Raw genomic sequence first — 18,666 nt, forward strand, 5'->3', positions numbered from 1 at the left:
CAAACCTAAACAAATTCAGGACTAAAAATGTGTATAACAAGTCACATAATAAGTTGCATGGACTCACTCTGTGTGCAATAATAGTGTTTAACATGATTTTTTTGAATGGCTACCTCATCTCTGTACCCCACACATACAATTACCTGTAAGGTCCCTCAGTAGAGCAGTGAATTTCAAACACAGATTCAACCACAAAGACCAGGGAGGTTTTTCAAAGCCCTTATTCTCCCCATCTAATTGTACGCAGGCTAAATGCATACATTATGATAGCATAGTGCTATGAACAAAATCGCATGATGTGGCTTATTTAGTTTATTGGATATGCCCTGTGTGTGTGAATGTGAAAATAAACTGTTTCATTGGCAGGAGAATGGCAGGGACAGGCTCGTCATTCAATGTGATTTGAAGTCCCTTAGATTTAATATAGCTCCTACTTCACTGCATGGTTAAGGTTGGCACTCGTGGACTTTTCCTGCTGGTTCGGCCGGAGGGGAAACTCACAGTTCAGTTTGCAGGCTGTCAGGGGAAATTGCCCTCTCATGCCCGATTGGTAGATGGTTAATAATAAAAAAGAAGCAGACAATGAATATCTCTTTGGACATTCATTACACTTTGGATGGTGTATCAATACACCCAGTCACTACAAAGAAACAGGCGTTCTTCCTAACTCAGTTGCCGGAGAGGAAGGAAACTGCTCAGGGAATTCACCATGAGGCCAATGGTGACTTTACAGAGTTTAATGGCTGTGATAGGCTGGGTTTCTGTATAGCACTTTGTGACATTGGATGATGTAAAAAAGGGCTTTATAAATCAATTTGATTAATTGAAAATTTGATTGATAGGAGAAAATTGAGGATGGATCACAACATTGTAGTTACTCCACAAAGCCAAATATACACTGGAGTTGCTTACCAAGCCAACATTGAATGTTCCGGAGTGGCCTAGTTACAGTTTTGACTTAAATCGTCTTGAAAATCTATTGCAAGACCAGAAAATCCTTGTCTAAAAATAATCAACAACCAACTTAAATCAAATCCAATTTTATTTGCCACATATACGTTTTATTGTGGGTGTAGCGAAATACTACTTGACAGAGCTTGAAGAATGTTGTACAATCCAGGTGTGCAAAGCTTTTAAAGAAGTACCCAGAAAGACTCTAACTCTAAAAAGGTGATTCTAACGTATTGATTCCGGGGTGTGAATACTCATGTAAATGAGATATTTCTGTATTTAATTTTCAATACTTTTTTCAAATATTTCTAAAAACACGTTATCACTTTGTCATAATAGGTGGTATTTTGTGTAGATGGGTGATTTTTGTTGTTGTTGATTTAATCCATTTCGAATGGAATGAGTCAAGGGTATGAATACTTTCTTAAGGCACTGTATACCTCCGCCAAACATGTACAGCTCCTTCCTTTCTCCTCCTCCGCTAGCTCCTGCACCTCTCACTGCTCCCTCTCTTCCTCTTTCACGCTCATTTACTTCTCCCCCCGGCTAGCCATAACTACTCCAGTCTCACATGACTGACACTGGTTCATAGAGATTTGAAGCTAAATAGACGGGAGATGATAAGAGGCTGGCAAACAATGAGGCGCTATTCAATAGAAATGGTGTACGGTTTCAAAGGTTTCCGTTTTGTCTGCATGTGTGGGGGGGAAAACTATGTCTACAGAGTGAAACCAAAATAAAGACTCACTGATGAGGCTTTAATCTTGTGTCGGGAAAGGGTTATTTTCGCTATTACCCGGAGCTATATGTTGTAGAGAAGCAGGTATTTATAAGATGTTAACCAGTACACTGCTGAACCTGTCAGTTCCACTCAAGCAAGTTTATGCATAATTATGTCTTGGCTACTGTACATGTATGTGCATTTTAAAATAGCTCAACATAATGGGCACGTTCCAAAGGCAGAGCTGTGTGATCGTGACACAGGCTGTAGTTAGTCAGTTGGGGTGGATCTGGTTCAAGGAATGGGGGAAAGATCAAATGTATTGGTCATACCACAGGGAAATTTAACAAAATGGAGTTACTCCCCTAGCCAATCGTGATTTCATAATATTACACTTTAACAGAACTCTTTTCAGCCTCTCACATCCCTAACATATGCCCTCACGACGGCCATAAACGACAGCCCACCAATATCATTCTTCTCGCCCACTGTTTTTATCCATTTACGACCCTTGAGCCGCTTTTTCAACTAAAAAGCCTCATTGTTGTATTAACCCTGGAGAGAGGGGGTGCTAGCACCAACAGAGCCAGAGAAGCCAGAGAGCCAAAGCAATGGGCTTCCAGTAGAAAAGCCACAACACAAACACAGTCTTGGCAGGGTGCGGCGAGGCAGTATTTTCCCAAAAGTGATTACCCTCTCTCCCTTTTTCCCCTCCCTCCCATGGACAAGCTGCTCCCCTGGCAGCTGTTTCTACTATGCGGATCCCCGGGCACGAGGCGGAGCAAGGGGAGCTGGTTCAGGAGCCCTGCACGTGCAAAATCGCATGGAAAACTGTCAAGGCTTTTCTCTGGGAGGGCCACCCTCTCCAAAGCAGTGAAATGGAGCCTGATTAGCGCTCCACGCCAGTGTCAAAAACCTCCGGAAACCAACATTCACTTTGGAGAGGGAATCTTTGTTGGAACCACTAACGCTCAAACGCCAGGCATGTTGTAGTAGTGTGTCCATTGTGATTTCCCAGGTGTAAACCCTCCTGGTTAACTACCTCACAGCTGGGAGATGCTACACGGAATGTATACAATGCGTGACATTGTATATCACAGCGATCCCCATAGGTTATTGACAATGTGGACGGAGCTAAAAATCTGCTCAGCCGGGTCACAATGTTGAACTATTGTGATTAAAAGACAACATTTGAGAGCCAACCGTAAAAGAAAAGCGAAATGCAGTAATACCAAGGCAAATATGAAGTATATTGAAGTACTACATAACTAAAACACCATTATGTACAGACAAAATGTCCTGTGTACCTCGGATGAGTCAGAATTGACCAGGGGCCACCAGACAGCACACAAACAGATCCTAATCCTCTTTCGTAATTGGACACATGAGAAATGTTGTCATTGACCAATTGAGCAGATGGCAACAAGGGCGTAATCAACCATTCTACTGCACCCTGTGTCTTACAGCGATACGCCAAAGGCAGAGATCGAGGCATTATTTATACCCCCATCCCCCCTTCCTCATCCAAAGTTAAAAATATCTCTCCACTCCTATCAAAGGAACCTCTTCCTTTGAGACCCCCCACTGAGCGCATCCACTAAGAACGCCACCCCCTCCTCGCCCACCCCATCCTCTCAGCCCCTAATGCACAGCCAATGAGATTATCCCCATTGATGTAGGCCTTGAATTACTCACGTTATGACTTGATTGGCCAATAATTCGATTGGAGGCACATTTATACTTCCCCTGGTTCTCTCAGACTCCACCCTCTCTCTTTCGCTCCACCCCCCCCTCTTTCGCTTGGAGAACCGTCCCGCTGCACCTGTAGAGCCAAGCAGAGCCAGGCCAGATGGGGAATAATGTGCTGTAGTGACGGGGTGTTCATCATGAAGAAGATGAGCTCTGTGTGCAGCATCCCTGAATTCTTACTCAACCTGGCTCAAAGGGTGGAGAGGGAGTGATCGTTATTCAAGGTGGCAACGGCTCCCAACCTGCTGTCTGTTCCAAATCTTTCGTCTATGGAACGTCGGTCAGGAAACATCCCTGGATTGGCTTGGAAAAACGCTCCTTGAATCTTTCTTCTGGGGAACGTCGGTCAGGAAACATCCCTGGATTGGCTTAGAAGACCGCTCCTTGAATCTTTCTTCTGGGGAACGTCGGTCAGGAAACATCCCTGGATTGGCTTGGAAGACCACTTCCTTGAATCTTTCTTCTGGGGAACGTCGGTCAGGAAACATCCCTGGATTGGCTTGGAAGACTGCTCCATGAATCTTTCTTCTAGGGAACGTCGGTCAGGAAACATCCCTGGATTGGCTTGGAAGACTGCTCCTTGAATCTTTCTTCTCTTCTAACAGTCCTGGAGAAGCACACATTCAACAGGCCCAGGCTATCCAGTACTCGCGAAACACAAAAGTACCCTGAATTTCCTCTGATGGGTCTTGACAAGGCCGTTTGGCGAATGCACTGTACAATTCATACTCAATCTCGCAAACTGATTTGCTCGCACAACGAACTAGCAGAAGCAATGTCAAGGCCTTAGGATTTCCTGTTTGAATATCATGTTAAGTAAATGTATATTATTTGAAAAGCAGATGTAAACATTGCTGTCAGACTGGCTAGGAAGAAAAAGAGGATTAACCGTTGTACGAGGCACAAACAGCCTGAAATATTTAACGGTTTTAGCGTCAGATTACACAACATGGAATCTAAAGGCGTGATACTTTTTGACAGATAACTTCGTAATACATTTGAAAGTTAGCATGTTCTTCCATCAGTTATCGCAGGAGGCATCTATATGAACGTCACATCCCAGCAGACAGAGAAAGCCAGAGAGGATGCTCCTTGTGCATACATCCGTCTCTCTATCTTTGTCTCTCTCCCTCTCCCACTCTCTCATTCCCTGTAGTTGATGGCCTGTCTGGTTTTCTCTCTTGTCTTGTCTACCGTTTTCTTCATCACTTCTTCAGTTGCCAGACGCCCAAAGACTAGCCATCTGGTTTCAATCAGGTCTGCTCTGCACCAAACATAACAACACAGGGACAACACAGACATGCAGCCTGTGTAAACACAAAAACACGGAGGATCGTGACAAACACGCAACACAGAAACACTGGAGGAATCACACACAACTACGAAACGATATAATGACAACATCAAAACTACAAAGACAAAATATGAAGACAACCCTGAGGAGAGGATAACACTGCAGCTACTGTAAAGACAATTCTAACTCAAAGATAAAATGAACATAGCATTAAGATTTTAGTAGATGTTGCAACACAAAAGCCATTGCCTCGTTTGCAAGGCGATAACACACGGACAACAAAGAGATCATTGCGAAAGTACAAAGACAATGCCATGTTAACAGTGGCACAGCACAGACGCAACACAAAAATAACGCACAGACCGAACAGACACAATAAACACGATATAGGAGGAGAACACTTAGTACAGGAAGCTAGAAGCTAATGAGACATACAGCAGGCGACGCACAACAGCTCTGCAGACGACCAAATATTGACACAATGCAGAGACGGAGAGAACACATGAGAACAGCAGACACAGCACACATATCGCAGATTTTATGTCATGTGAATGGATTTTTTTGTTGTTGTCACCATCTCATTGAAACAAATAAATGTAAATGGACACAAAGGCTATGTCCAAAAAAAAAACGGTTGAAAGTAGAAAATACACAAGGATTTCACAAGCGCGTAACAGCAAAACATGCATCATCCATCCAGATCCACACAGGGCTCAAGGTTAACAGCCTCGGGGGATGTGCTGACGTACAGTATGTTATGTAAACCACCCCGGACGGTGAAATGTGGCGAGGAAGAATCACCCCGCTGAGGGTGCTAATCCCCCCCCCCTCATCACACATTCACATACACGTATGTACACACTCACGCTAATAAGCACCACAGGAGGTTGGTGGGACCTTAATTGGGAGGACGAGCTCGTGGTAGTGGCCGGAACGGAATTAAGGGGACGGTATCAAATATATAAAACCAATGGTTTCCATGTGTTTGTGCCAATCCATTTACTCCGTTCCAGCCATTATTACGAGCCGTCCTCCCCTTAGCAGCCTCCACTGGCACACACACACACACACACACACACACACACACACACACACAGACACATAACCTTCCCTGTTCAATAACAAGGAGTCAGCCGAGGTGCGTCTAATGGGACAGAAGGTCATTAAGGGCAGCTCCTGGGTGAGTCTGGTTTCCTGGTCGACCTTGACTTGGGGGACTTGAGAGAGTAGAGTGACTCCCTCACGTTTTCCTTATCCCCTCCGCCCCCTCCAGTGAGACAAAAATTTGAAGGCTAATTCCATCCTGAAGATGCAAATTTGACATTCATTTCTCTATTCTTTTTTGTTGTTGTTGACCTTTTACCTCCCCACTCAGAGATCAGAGATTGGACAGACAGACCGCCACACACAGTGACATTCAGATGGAGGGAAAACAACTGCAGTGCCAAAGCCAGAGAGCCAGAGCCCACTACTTTCCCAGTTCTCTCTCCCTCATTAGTCTGAATAAGAGACATGGGTGTCACAGTTCCCCATCCATCAACAGTCACTAGGCAGGCCCTGGCTGATGTGTGGGCCTTTTGACATGGCCAAAGCTCTTTGCTGCTCTGTCTCAGAGTCTTCCTACAGTACAGCCCCTCACCAATATGATTGAAGTTACTGGAAATGGAAACTGTCAGTGTAATTTAACATGGCATGCCTGCACAATTCATTAGGGGCCTGCAGAGAGAGAACGAGAGAGATAGATAGAGAGAGAGAGAGAGAGATGGTGATGGTGATGGTGGGGGGGACAAATGGCCAAAAAGAAACTGACAGACAGAGTGACAAGCCAGCGACAGCCAGAAATGGGATGAGAAAAGACAAACCCGCGACCGCAAGCCTCACTCCAAGCTCCTGCGTGATTAGTCTGTTGTTAATGACCAAGCACACAAGACGATCGACCCTATTTGTTTGTTACCATCGGCGGCCAGTCAAGATCCTAACAGACTGTACAGCAGCGCTAACTCTTAATTACGCAAGACCTTCTTAGTGTGGTAGAAATGTAAACTCACACAGACTGGAGCTCTAAGCCCCGAATATGTAACTCTGCTACGGTGGGAGGGTACCTTAATCGTGTTACAGTTTCTAGTGAATTAAAGATAGCCTGGCTGGTGGTGCTTTCGTTCGCTATTGTGTGTGCGTTACACAGTAAGGCCGTTGTGAGGCGGAGGATTCATGTGTGTTTAGAAAGCCAAACCTACATACAGATGTGCATGAATTACCCCTAGCAATGTTCCTTCACGCATAAATTCTATCTTATTCTCCCCATCTAATTGTACACAGGCTAAATGCATACATTATGATAGCATAGTGCTATGAACAAAATCGCATGATGTGGCTTATTTAGTTTATTGGATATGCCCTGTGTGTGTGAATGTGAAAATAAACTGTTTCATTGGCAGGAGAATGGCAGGGACAGGCTCGTCATTCAATGTGATTTGAAGTCCCTTAGATTTAATATAGCTCCTACTTCACTGCATGGTTAAGGTTGGCACTCGTGGACTTTTCCTGCTGGTTCGGCCGGAGGGGAAACTCACAGTTCAGGTTGCAGGCTGTCAGGGGAAATTGCCCTCTCATGCCTCGTGAAGGATGATAGGTAGAGGAAAAATGATGGCAGAGAAATCACCCCTGAAAATACATGGTCAAGGGGTCATCTCCTTTAAATGGTGCGGAAACGACGAAATAGAAGGCGTCCACCACAGTGAAATGATAAGAAAATACTGTCGTAGACAGTCATATTTGACGTGTGTGTATATACAGCATACATGATATTATAAATACCTCACGTGCGAATCGTAGTCAGACTAAGTAATTAGCCCATTGAATGAATTATCTTTATCTGCTATTCCATAATATAAATAGCAACATGCAGAAGACTTATGGTTGAGTTACAGTAATAGGCCAGGAAGAAATGTCTGAGAATGGAATTCTAAGTAGAAGTGTATTTAATTACTTGGTCAAATGAACTGATTCACATACAAGGCATCAACTTAAGTTACAAAGCATTAACAAGCATTTACAAGGCATTATTCTAAGCATGGTCAGAGTGAGAGAGAGAGAGAGAGAGATTGTGCCATGGCCGATAGCTGATGGGAGAAGAGAGAGAGAAAGAATCTCACCACAGCAGGCCAGGAACAAATAAGAGAGAGAGAGAGATTGTGCCATGGCTGATAGCTGATGGGAGAAGGGAGAGAGAAAGAATCTCACCACAGCAGGCCAGGAACGAATAAGAGAGAGAGAATCTCACCACAGCAGGCCAGGAACAAATTGTGCCATGGCCGATAGCTGATGGGAGAAGAGAGAGAGAAAGAATCTCACCACAGCAGGCCAGGAACAAATAAGAGAGAGAGAGAGATTGTGCCATGGCTGATAGCTGATGGGAGAAGGGAGAGAGAAAGAATCTCACCACAGCAGGCCAGGAACGAATAAGAGAGAGAGAGATTGTGCCATGGCCGATAGCTGATGGGAGAAGGGAGAGAGAAAGAATCTCACCACAGCAGGCCAGGAACAAATAAGAGAGAGAGAGAGATTGTGCCATGGCTGATAGCTGATGGGAGAAGGGAGAGAGAAAGAATCTCACCACAGCAGGCCAGGAACAAATAAGAGAGAGAGAGAGATTGTGCCATGGCTGATAGCTGATGGGAGAAGAGAGAGAGAAAGAATCTCACCATAGCAGGCCAGGAACAAATAAGAGAGGGAGAGCAACCATCTGAGAGGTTTGGATCCAAAACCGGAGTTGTTTCTCAGAGGTGTGACAACGGGGATTGGCAAGACCAACACAGAGAAAGAAGAGCTGGTCTGCCCTGCAAGTCTCTCCTCTCCTTTAAAATTGTGTTGATACGCCAAAGTCCACCAACCACACAGAATACTAAGAAGAGTGTCAGTTGGGGATCATGAAACCTCCGGTGATAAGACTGTCTATGAGCAAGCTGTTAGTGGAGCGTAGATTTAAACATAATCTATAATGTGTGTCGTCAGGGCCGTGCATGATGGCAGAGAGGGGAGACAAGGGAGGGGTAGGGAGGAGGGCCGGAGATTGCTGGCATTGATGAATCTAATCCCAGAGTTAATTGGTATGACTGATGAAGACAAATTGAAATGGGGTGGCTGAATCAGTGGTTCGCACGGAAGGAAGGAAGGGCTGGGAGAGCTCTACTGCAAGCCCACAACATATTCCACCAAAGAAACATGTGTGTGTGTGTGTGTGTGTGTGTGTGTGTGTGTGTGTGTACACACTGAAACACATTCACATAGCATGACAGGTAATCAGGGAAAGAGAGAGCCCATGTCGTAAGCCATTTTGTCAAACATAAGCAACTTATGTTGCTAAGTGCGTTGCTGTTCCACGATATAGACGTGGAATCTACAGATTAGGCCTCTACACTGTAGGTAGAACTGCTAACGCCATGAAGTCATAGCCGAAAATACACCGATTTTCAACACTATCCAGCTTTGCCCTGCATGGCTTCAATGTAAGACATGTTCTGGGCATAACTGTTCTTTCGCTGACCAAATGGGTAAACTAGTGCAACGCGCTCCTTCACCTGGCTATCTATCTATCTGTGATGGTGGAATCAGGGTCCTTTGAAAAGGCTCTCCCTCGGCCTATTAATGGACGCAGATCAATTGAGGGAGACAGGGAGCGACTTGGCACAGTTGCCACATCAAAGGGACTCTAATAACGGCACACTGTGGCCATTATTGAGTCTGAAAAGCCGTATTTATATTTATTTATATTCGCTTCAAAGCGAAGCAACGGCAGCATCGAGCGTATTGAGACTGAAGGCCTTCGCTTCATTTGAAATGGACTCATTTGAGCTCAGGGCCACTGCTAGGCAATTTGGTAACCAAACAGAGAGCTATTCACAAATAAAGCCCCAATTTCTACCTTAATTGGAATGTTACTGTCTGCGTTCGTATTGCCTATTGAGCGCCATTCAAACTACAGACAGGATTGTATAATGACAGACACTCTAACAGAAATCCCGTACCAGTTCAAAGTCGCTTTGTGCTAACAGTATTGGGATGGCGATGTGTGTCAATGTCCATTAAAAGTTGCTGTGACTCTCTCTCCCCTAGAGGGAGGGTGGCAGACCAGACACTCTCTCCCTCTGATAAGTTTGTAACTTTGTTCATTAATGCTGGCCTGTCTCCGGATGCAGCCGGCTGTCTGTTGTGACACTGTCTCTGCCAGATCCCCCTCTCCCTCTCCCCCTCCCTCTCTCACTCTTTTTCTCTGTATCCCCTTCTCTCTTCCCCCTCTCTCTCTCTCTCTCTCTCTCTCTGCATGTCTTCACGCTGCTCGGTGAAATAATTTACCACATACCGCGCTCCTCCAGATGATTGAAGCGTAATTAGAGTGCCGAGACGGTGCGAGCCAATGGCGGGGCGTGGGACTGAGAGCTAGTCAGATGGTCCGTCTCACTCGCGCTGGCTTTGCCCTTCACAAGTATCAGTACGGGGAGGGCGAGAGGCGCGTTGCAGCTCAGCTGCGTTGATGCCGACGCGCTGCTGCATGCGGCGTCTATGCACATTATGCATTTGGAGAGAGAAAGAGAGAGGAATATACATGTGTAAGGGAACCTAGGGGGACTTTACCTCCTGTACGCTCAGTGATAATGTCATACTGTCAACTAGGGGACGAACGGGCTGATAATGAGACAAGACAACACCCCATGACAGAGGCATGAAGTATGCACAAAACATGCTGTTGTTTGTACATCTATACGGTGTATTCAAAGACAGCCAGACAAATATTGGAGAGGACGCCCTGGAAAACGGCTGTACTAGGCAACACCATAATCTCTACGACAACCCCGGTCTCGATAGCAACCACACTAAGCCTGGAAATGTGTTGATCATTACCACCTTCTGGCTGACACCATATGCTTTATGAAAAACACAGCTCTCACACAGCTCGCAATGTCTTGCTGAACTGGGATAACACAACCCGGCTGCTGAGTCAGCACCGGTATCCTCTAGCCCCCCAATTATCTTTTCTTTCTGAATAGATTCCCACAGCCTGAAAAGAAGCCAAAGTTGACCTCAGCCTAAGGTGCAGCGCAGCTATATTAAGCTAGCCCAGCAATTCTCAGCCACAGCAACAATGGCGTCAGCCATCCGTTTGATTGGAGTCCAGAGGTCACCCTTCGTCTCGTTGAACTGTAAAGGGGCGTCAGTGCAGGAACTGTATCAAAGAAGTCACCCTTAAAGGATAATAAGGGTAATAATGAAAATCATACCACCGCTGACTGCCCAGACCACCCACAGGGAGCTTCCTCGCTGTTTGTATGAATATAAATGCAATATTGACAGGAGATTTCCCCTGGGAGATAGGAACGTCAATCTCCGTTATTCTACGTGCAGTGGGCTTTTTCCCTGACCGAGGCCCAAACATTACCGTAACAACTCCATGGGCCATTAAATGCCCGAATGGCGAACAGAGACGGCTGCCTGATGGGCCGGAGCTGAGCGTTGCCTAAACGTTTGGGATTCATTTCACGGAGGCGCTCTAATGGCGTTTTTGGCGTATTTCCCCCCTCACTCTAATGTGGACAGGAAGTGAAGGGCAAGTGGAGGCAGAAAGGGTAAACAGCCCAGAGGTAGAGAGGGTAAACCTGTTCCTGAATGTTACATGTCAATAACAACCTTTATAACCCTCCACATCCAAATGAACCATAGGCTCTCATTTTGGGCCTCTGCTATTACTGGAGAATAAATATGGCAATGTTAGCTCTGCAGGCAGTGAATTTAGGTTGAATACAGGGTGAATCTAAATATATATGAATTCTTGGGAGTGTGTAGTGTGTCCGTGTGATGTTGGGGATCCTGTGGCTAATCTGGGCTGGTTCAGGCAGCTTTGGCGAGGGAAATAAAGAGAGAGAGAGAGAGAGAGAGAGAGAGAGAGAGACAGAGAGAAAGGGAGAGCTTTGTTTTCATTGCGGCAACCATAAGACAAACAACGACAAAGGTAGGGAGATCATTTGCATAAAGACTGGGTTGTTGTCTGAGAGCTAGCAGCTGTCAGGTGGAATTGCTTCTCCGACACTGACACCACAATCGAGGGCTCTCACCCCATAATTCAGTGTGATTGGCTCAAGGGGAAAATGGCAGCCTGCGGGGAGTTGAGGAGGAGAGCTCTTTGACAGGTTTGCATCGGCGATGGGAGACACGGACCGTTTACTTGTTATCCCTGTGTCTCTTTTTAGCATCTGTCTTCACGCAGGGAGAAAAAGCGTTCCGCACACAGTGACACGGCGGATGAAGTCTTCAGCAAGGTGTGAGGGCCCCTCCCTCCCCCACCCCACTCCACTGATGAACACACAGGCGCACGCACACACACATACTCTCGCCCAAGCTGCTTCTTTGTTGGTGACTGACAGCGAGGGAGCCACAAGGAAGTGTCCGTCAGGTACCTTCATTATGGTTCTCATCCTCCCTCATGCTGTCACAGTCGCCACCGGGGAGGAGGAAATAAAAGGAGACCAATGTTTCCTTGGTATTACCAATTCCGAGGGGGACATCCAGACAAAGGAAAGAGGAGGAAGAGGAAATAAAGAACCATTTCTCTTCCCTTCTCTCCTCTTCCCTCCCTCGCAGCTGTGTTTAAAATAAGGCCCCTTAATAAAAGCCTTTTAATGGCACTGCGGCGAAAAGAAGGAGGGGCTTGATTACTCGGACGGTTTTATTTCATGAGCTCAAAGCCTCCGGCTCTGATTCGCAATTCCGTTTGTGACTTTGTCGCGGGGGATCCACGTGACAAAACGGAGCCTTGGGAAGGGGAGAATGATAAGAACGAGCCCCAGCATGACCGTGTTCAGTCATCGGAGTGGCAGCCGTCGCCACAGTGATTTACACCTGCAGGATGTGATGGTGATGCTCACCTGGGTTCCCGTTTGATGCCTCTGGGGGAACCGGTAGATGTTTCAAAGTCACAGCTACAGATAGGCAACGTTAATTATGGATGGGACTAAATTGCGCTCGTCGAATGTATGGCAGGCGAACACATGGTAGACAGGAATGTGTTTAGGCGTGTATGTGGCTATGTGTTTGTGTGGGAAAGAGACAACTAGCGAGAGATAGAGAGCAAGTAGAAGAGCGAGTGAGTAGACAGAGATACAGAGAGAGTCAATAAAAAGCAAAGGACCCCTTAATGTCTCTCAGACGTAGGATAAAAAGACAAGAGTAAAGTCATGTGGGGGGGGGGAAACCCCTCCCACTACCCACAAAACGCTGTTTAAAAGGTCAGCTGGGAATGTTGATTGACAAAAGAAAGCAATACAAAGAAAAGGCTTTCAATTAAATTGGGAAAGAGCATAGACCCTAATCTCTATTCTCTGTGTGTGGCCTCTTATAAATATTAGAGGAAGAACAGACATTTTGTGAAGAGAGGAAATGGGTAAATTGTCCATTGAGAGATAGAGATGGCAGAGAGATGAGAGATGGCATACTCGAGCACCTAGCAGGATATCATCTCTCCTAGCTGCTCCCATTATTTTCCACCACAATAACGGGGGTATAATCCTCATCATCATTTCTGGCATCGTCATCCTGACCATGATCATTATTGGAATTGTGAATAAAAATGGAAATATCTCTCTCATCTTCCTCCTCATCCTCACCACAGTTCTAAATCAGCACCAATGCCAGCAGCATCAGTACAAGTGAAAAGTCTGATTTAAATGTTCAATTAAGCCTCTAGCTAGCTGGCCTTATGGTATGGTATTTACTGTCTCAAGCTGTGGAGCTCACTGGGGTCTCTCATGTTCCAGCTCCTCTCATCTGCTTCCACTTTCACACAATCATATCAAAGAGCACCTGACAGGCGGCTATGCGCACTACAACCAGAGCACAGTCTAATTGACACAGTGTCCACCACAGGGCACCAGCAGCAGGAGAAAGCATGTACGCACGCAGGCGCGCACGCACGCACACACACACATAATGGTGCTGAACTGTATATGGCCACAGCCCTGCCCATCATACACTGTGTAGTAGTTAGGGAAGAGATGGGAGACAGAGCCATTGGAAACATAAAACATATTTAAACTCCCCTTCTGCAGGCTAGAGTGGCCTCCCACCATCTCACACACATTACCACACCACGGTCTGTTTCTGGGTCTGTATCTGGATAGGGGTCTGGGGATTCTCTCCAAGACCATGCAACTTTAAATATTTTTATATTGTAGTGTATGCAATGGGTGTAAGTCATTGAAGGACCCTAACATTCTAACAGCTCCTTACCTTGGCTATTTGAGCCTATCTTATATTAGCCTATAGAGCAACGATGCTAACGTGCTAACAGTTCTTACTTTAGCCATTTGAGCCTGTCTTATATTAGCCTATAGAGCAACGATGCTAACGTGCTAACAGTTCTTACTTTAGCCATTTGAGCCTGTCTTATATTAGCCTATAGAGCAACGATGCTAACGTGCTAACAGTTCTTACCTTAGCCATTTGAGCCTGCACCCCGGTGGCTTTGAGAGACGACACCGCCTTTTGTGCTGCAGCTGGGCTATCAAAGTCCACGAAGCCATATCCTGAAGAGAAAGAAGAAGGAGAGAATGATGAAAAATTCAGGTGGAGTGAGACGAAGAGAGAGAATGACAGGGCTTGGTAATTGTAGCAGTAATAGGTGGGCAATATGACAACAGAGGCTGCCAGTTTTCATATCTTGTGAGCACTACATGGCTTGATAGTTAGTGGCTCTGACGTTCATATGGGGATGCTTAGGAATGCTAATTAGCCATAACAAACTCAAGCCAATGTATTTTATAGTCCTAGGCTACATTATACAATGCTGAATATACACTGAGTACACCAAATATTAAGAACACCTGCTCTTTCCATGACATAGACTGACCAGGTGAACCCAGGTGAAAGATATGATTATTGATGTTATTGGTGAAATCCACTTCAATCAGTGTAGATGAAGGGGAGATGGGTTAAATACACATTTTTAAGCCATGAGTCAATTGAGACATGGATTATGTATGTGTGCCATTCAGAGGTTGAACGGGCAAGACAAAAAACGTAAGTGCCTTTGAACGGGGTACGGTAGTAGGTGCCAGGCGCACCGTTTGTGTCAAGAACTGCAACGCTGATGGGTTTTTCACGCTCAACAGAACCTGTGTATATCAAGAATGGTCCACAACCCAAAGCACATCCAGCCAATTTGACACAACTGTGGGAACCATTGGAGTCAACATGGGCCAGCATCCCTGTGGAGCACTTTTGACACCTTGTAGAGTCCATGTCCCGATAAATTTAGGCTGTTCTGGTATACTCAGTGTGAGCTACAATATACACCCATACTTTATAATACCATGCTATTGTTTGAGGAGAGTATACAATTATGAACATGAAAATGTATTAATAAACCAATTAGGCACATTTGGGCAGTCTTGATACAACATTTTGAAGAGCTATGCAATGGTTCATTGGATCAGTCTACAACTTTGCACGTGCACTGCTGCCATCTAGTGGCCAAAATCTATATTGCGCCTGGGCTGGAATAATACATTATGGCCTTTCTCTTGCATTTCGAAGATGATGGTACATGATGTTTTTTTTCTTTGTATTATCTTTTACCAGATCGAATGTGTTGTTTTCTCCTACATTAATTTCACATTTCCACAAACTTCAAAGTGTTTCCTTACAAATGGTATCAAGAATATGCATATCCTTGCTTCAGGTCCTGAGCTACAGCCAGTTAGATTTGGCTATGTCATTGGGAAAAAATGGGTCGGATCCTAAGAGGATACAATGCTGAATATACACCTGTATTTTATAGTCCTAGGCTACATTATACAATGCTGAATATATCATGTGTTTTATAGTCCTAGGCTACATTTTACAATGCTGTATTCTATAGTAAATGTTTTAAGCTAATTTTCCAACAAAACTAAAATAATCACAACAATGCACAGATAAAGTATTCACCAACATTCCATTAGTTTTTTTCCTTCTAACACAAGGAATCCCCTTCAAAACGGAAAACCCTTCAGCCACTTGATATTTGAAGAGGCTGACGTTGGCCATCACGCTCACATCACGCACACAGCCAACAACAGCCATTTCACTTCGCAGTGCTCTTAATTCTCTGTCCGGCAACAAACCTCTCAAAGGTTGACGGCATCGTACCAGAGCCTTCATTCGTTCCCTCGTCTCTCCCACGCCCTCTGGAAATTCATCAGTGGTGAAAAGATGGAGAATGAATCTGCAGCGGTGATTTATGAGTTATTGTGATCCCGACATTCCCAGGGATGTATCAGTGGCGGGGTCGCATCGGTGTTAATTAAAATGTGGTTCCAGATTAAAAGCAGTCAATGGTGGCCTCTGGTCCACTGTTTCACAAGGAAAGTGTAATTAGAAGGGGATAATGGGGGGGAGCCGGGCCGAGCTGGTGTGGCTCCGCTTTACACACTGTTTCACACACACACACACACATGGGCGAGCACACAGAAACACACACACTCAAACACACCGACGTGCGTGTGGAGTTTCCTGCATTCGATAGAGGTAAAGGAGGGTGAAATAAAGGCAAAATCATAACCTGTGGTAGAACGGAATTGAGCTCCCTTCTGATTAACAACAGGAAGGTAAAATGAAGGAAAACTGACAAATGTTAATTAGGAAACACTACTGTAAGAGCTGGAGGTGAAATAAGGTTGAATTAAATCCTATTGCCAAAACAGATCGGATGGTTCTACCTAGCTGAGACGCAGTTAACCAGCTCATAAATATAATATTGAAGAGGTGAATGGTGAAGTATAAAAAGGAATGTTCAGTGGAAGAGGAACACGAAAGGGGTTTGAGAAACAAGACTGTTGGCCTACATTCAGCAGAGGTAGGAGAGTACTGGTTCCTCAGAGCAGGGATTACCTGTACGGCACTGGGAAGTCACTGTGGTCGGCTCCATGCAGAGACCCAGGGCAAAAGGCCACAGCATTACGGCGCGACCTCAACAGACCCGTGAATACCAAACACAATTCCTGACAGAGTGAGTTCAACTGAACCCAGTTGCAGGAGTCAGGAGAGGACAATGTAGGTCAGGACAAGGAGAGTATAGTTCAATATGACAGACAGGGAAGTTGTCAATGACTGGAGTTACAGTATGCCTGTCAAACATGGTACAGCACAGGCAGTATTGTACTGGGGAGCCAACGTGCAAGCGTGTCTGTGTGCCTGCCATGAGAGTCATTCGGAAAGTACAAAACACTCTCTTCTAAGATGCTGAGAATACATCAGGGTCAGCAGACAACCTTTCACTCAATTCAAGCGTTTAAAAAAAGATATATCACACACAAACTGCACTCCACATGTTGTTATAAGGCAAGTAGGAGGAGGTGCAGTACAATATTTCTAATGATGGTTGTCTGGAATTACACCCATGGTGAGGGAATGGAGGAAGGCATCGCTTTGAAGTCGCAAACACATCCTGGTGGTACGCAAACAAAAAATCTATACCTGTCACTAAGAGCCGGCTCGACTTGATGGAGTAGACGCGCCACGTCTGATACGCAGCACATCCACAGCAGAAACAAATGTAAGCAGAATAAAGAGAAACATGAACTGTCTTATCGCATTTCCTGGGCCTGGTCTAACTGCTGCTGTCGAAATAAAGACAGAATAGCCGGTTAGGATGGTGAAGCCTAGACGCTCTGCAGAGCGCTGCTAGAGCCCAAGGTCCCTATGAAACGCAATACACTTTAGGCTAGACCGCTAATGCTAACCTACATAGCTACAATATCCTGAAACCAGATAAAGGACTTATTACAATGCACATATCAATGTATCAATCATGCATGCATCATTCATGCATTTCGCTATCAAATTATGTTAATCTTAATTACATCGGGGGAAATTTGCATATTTTATCTGCATAATAGTCTGGATCGTTTGCCCCCCCCACCCTCCTAAATTGATATTCCCATTTTGATACAGTATTTCCATTTCCATATTCTGCTAGCTCTAATGATCCTGTTTTGCATTGCATACTACTTTACAATAATACCATCAGCATGAATAATGGTTCAGTCACATGTTGGCAGAATTACAATAGTTACATGTAATCGCTTACATCCATGTGAGTCATCAAGGAGGCAGAGCAGCTGATGCACACATTGTTAATTACCGCGATTACACACGTTAATGATTATCGAGAGCACTTGCATGCTGTAATAGAGCATATACATACAGCCACTCTAAACAATATTCATTCTGCTTTACATGGTGTCATAGAATTACAGTATTCCAAAAATGTGACACGACAGTCCAACGGGGGCAGATGACGTTTGTTCTTACTTCACAGTAGGGCCAAATAACCATTTCATTGTATTAAGTCCCTTAATAAGGCTCCTGAACAGCTAATCAAATGTCTACCCAGACAAATGTCTAGTTATTTTACTGCTGCTCTTTAATTATTAGTTACTTTTATTTTTTACTTATCTATTTTTTACTTAACACTTATTTTTCTTAAAACTGCATTATTGATGAATAAGCATTTCACTGTAAGGTCTACACTTGTTGTATACGGCGCGCGTGACAAATAAAATTTGATTTGATATAGGGAGAAAGACAGGATCCTTTCTGGCTGGCCATGATTGGCTGAGAGGAGGGGTTGACCATGCTGATGGTTGGCCATGCTTTCACATGTTAATTCTTAAAGAGTGTGTGAACGATGCTGAATGGGCGTAAACAAAGAAGAGCTCTCTAGCACTCAAAATATTTAAAACCTCTCGTGACTACCCATGCCGCATGCGGGTGCGTAATCATCGACTGACACTAATTAGCATAACGCAACAGACATAAATATTCCTAGAAAATATTCCTATTCATGAAAATCACAATGAAATATATTGAGACACAGCTTAGCCTTTTGTTAATCACCCTGTCATCTCAGATTTTCAAAATA

At 44.8% G+C, this 18,666-nt stretch overlaps 1 protein-coding gene across 3 annotated transcripts in view; it reads right to left on the bottom strand.

Moving 5' to 3' along the window:
- LOC112266044 (RNA-binding motif, single-stranded-interacting protein 3) overlaps positions 1–18,666 on the bottom strand; it is a 273,548-nt gene that overhangs the window by 129,895 nt on the left and 124,987 nt on the right. For all 3 annotated transcript variants that reach the window (XM_042295742.1, XM_042295744.1, XM_042295743.1), the window contains one exon: positions 14,199–14,290. In XM_042295742.1, the coding sequence (XP_042151676.1) occupies positions 14,199–14,290 (92 nt within the window). The remainder of the gene's footprint in view (positions 1–14,198; positions 14,291–18,666) is intronic.

The sequence above is a fragment of the Oncorhynchus tshawytscha genome, linkage group LG13, assembly GCF_018296145.1.
Source record: "Oncorhynchus tshawytscha isolate Ot180627B linkage group LG13, Otsh_v2.0, whole genome shotgun sequence".
Classification (NCBI taxonomy): domain Eukaryota; kingdom Metazoa; phylum Chordata; class Actinopteri; order Salmoniformes; family Salmonidae; genus Oncorhynchus; species Oncorhynchus tshawytscha.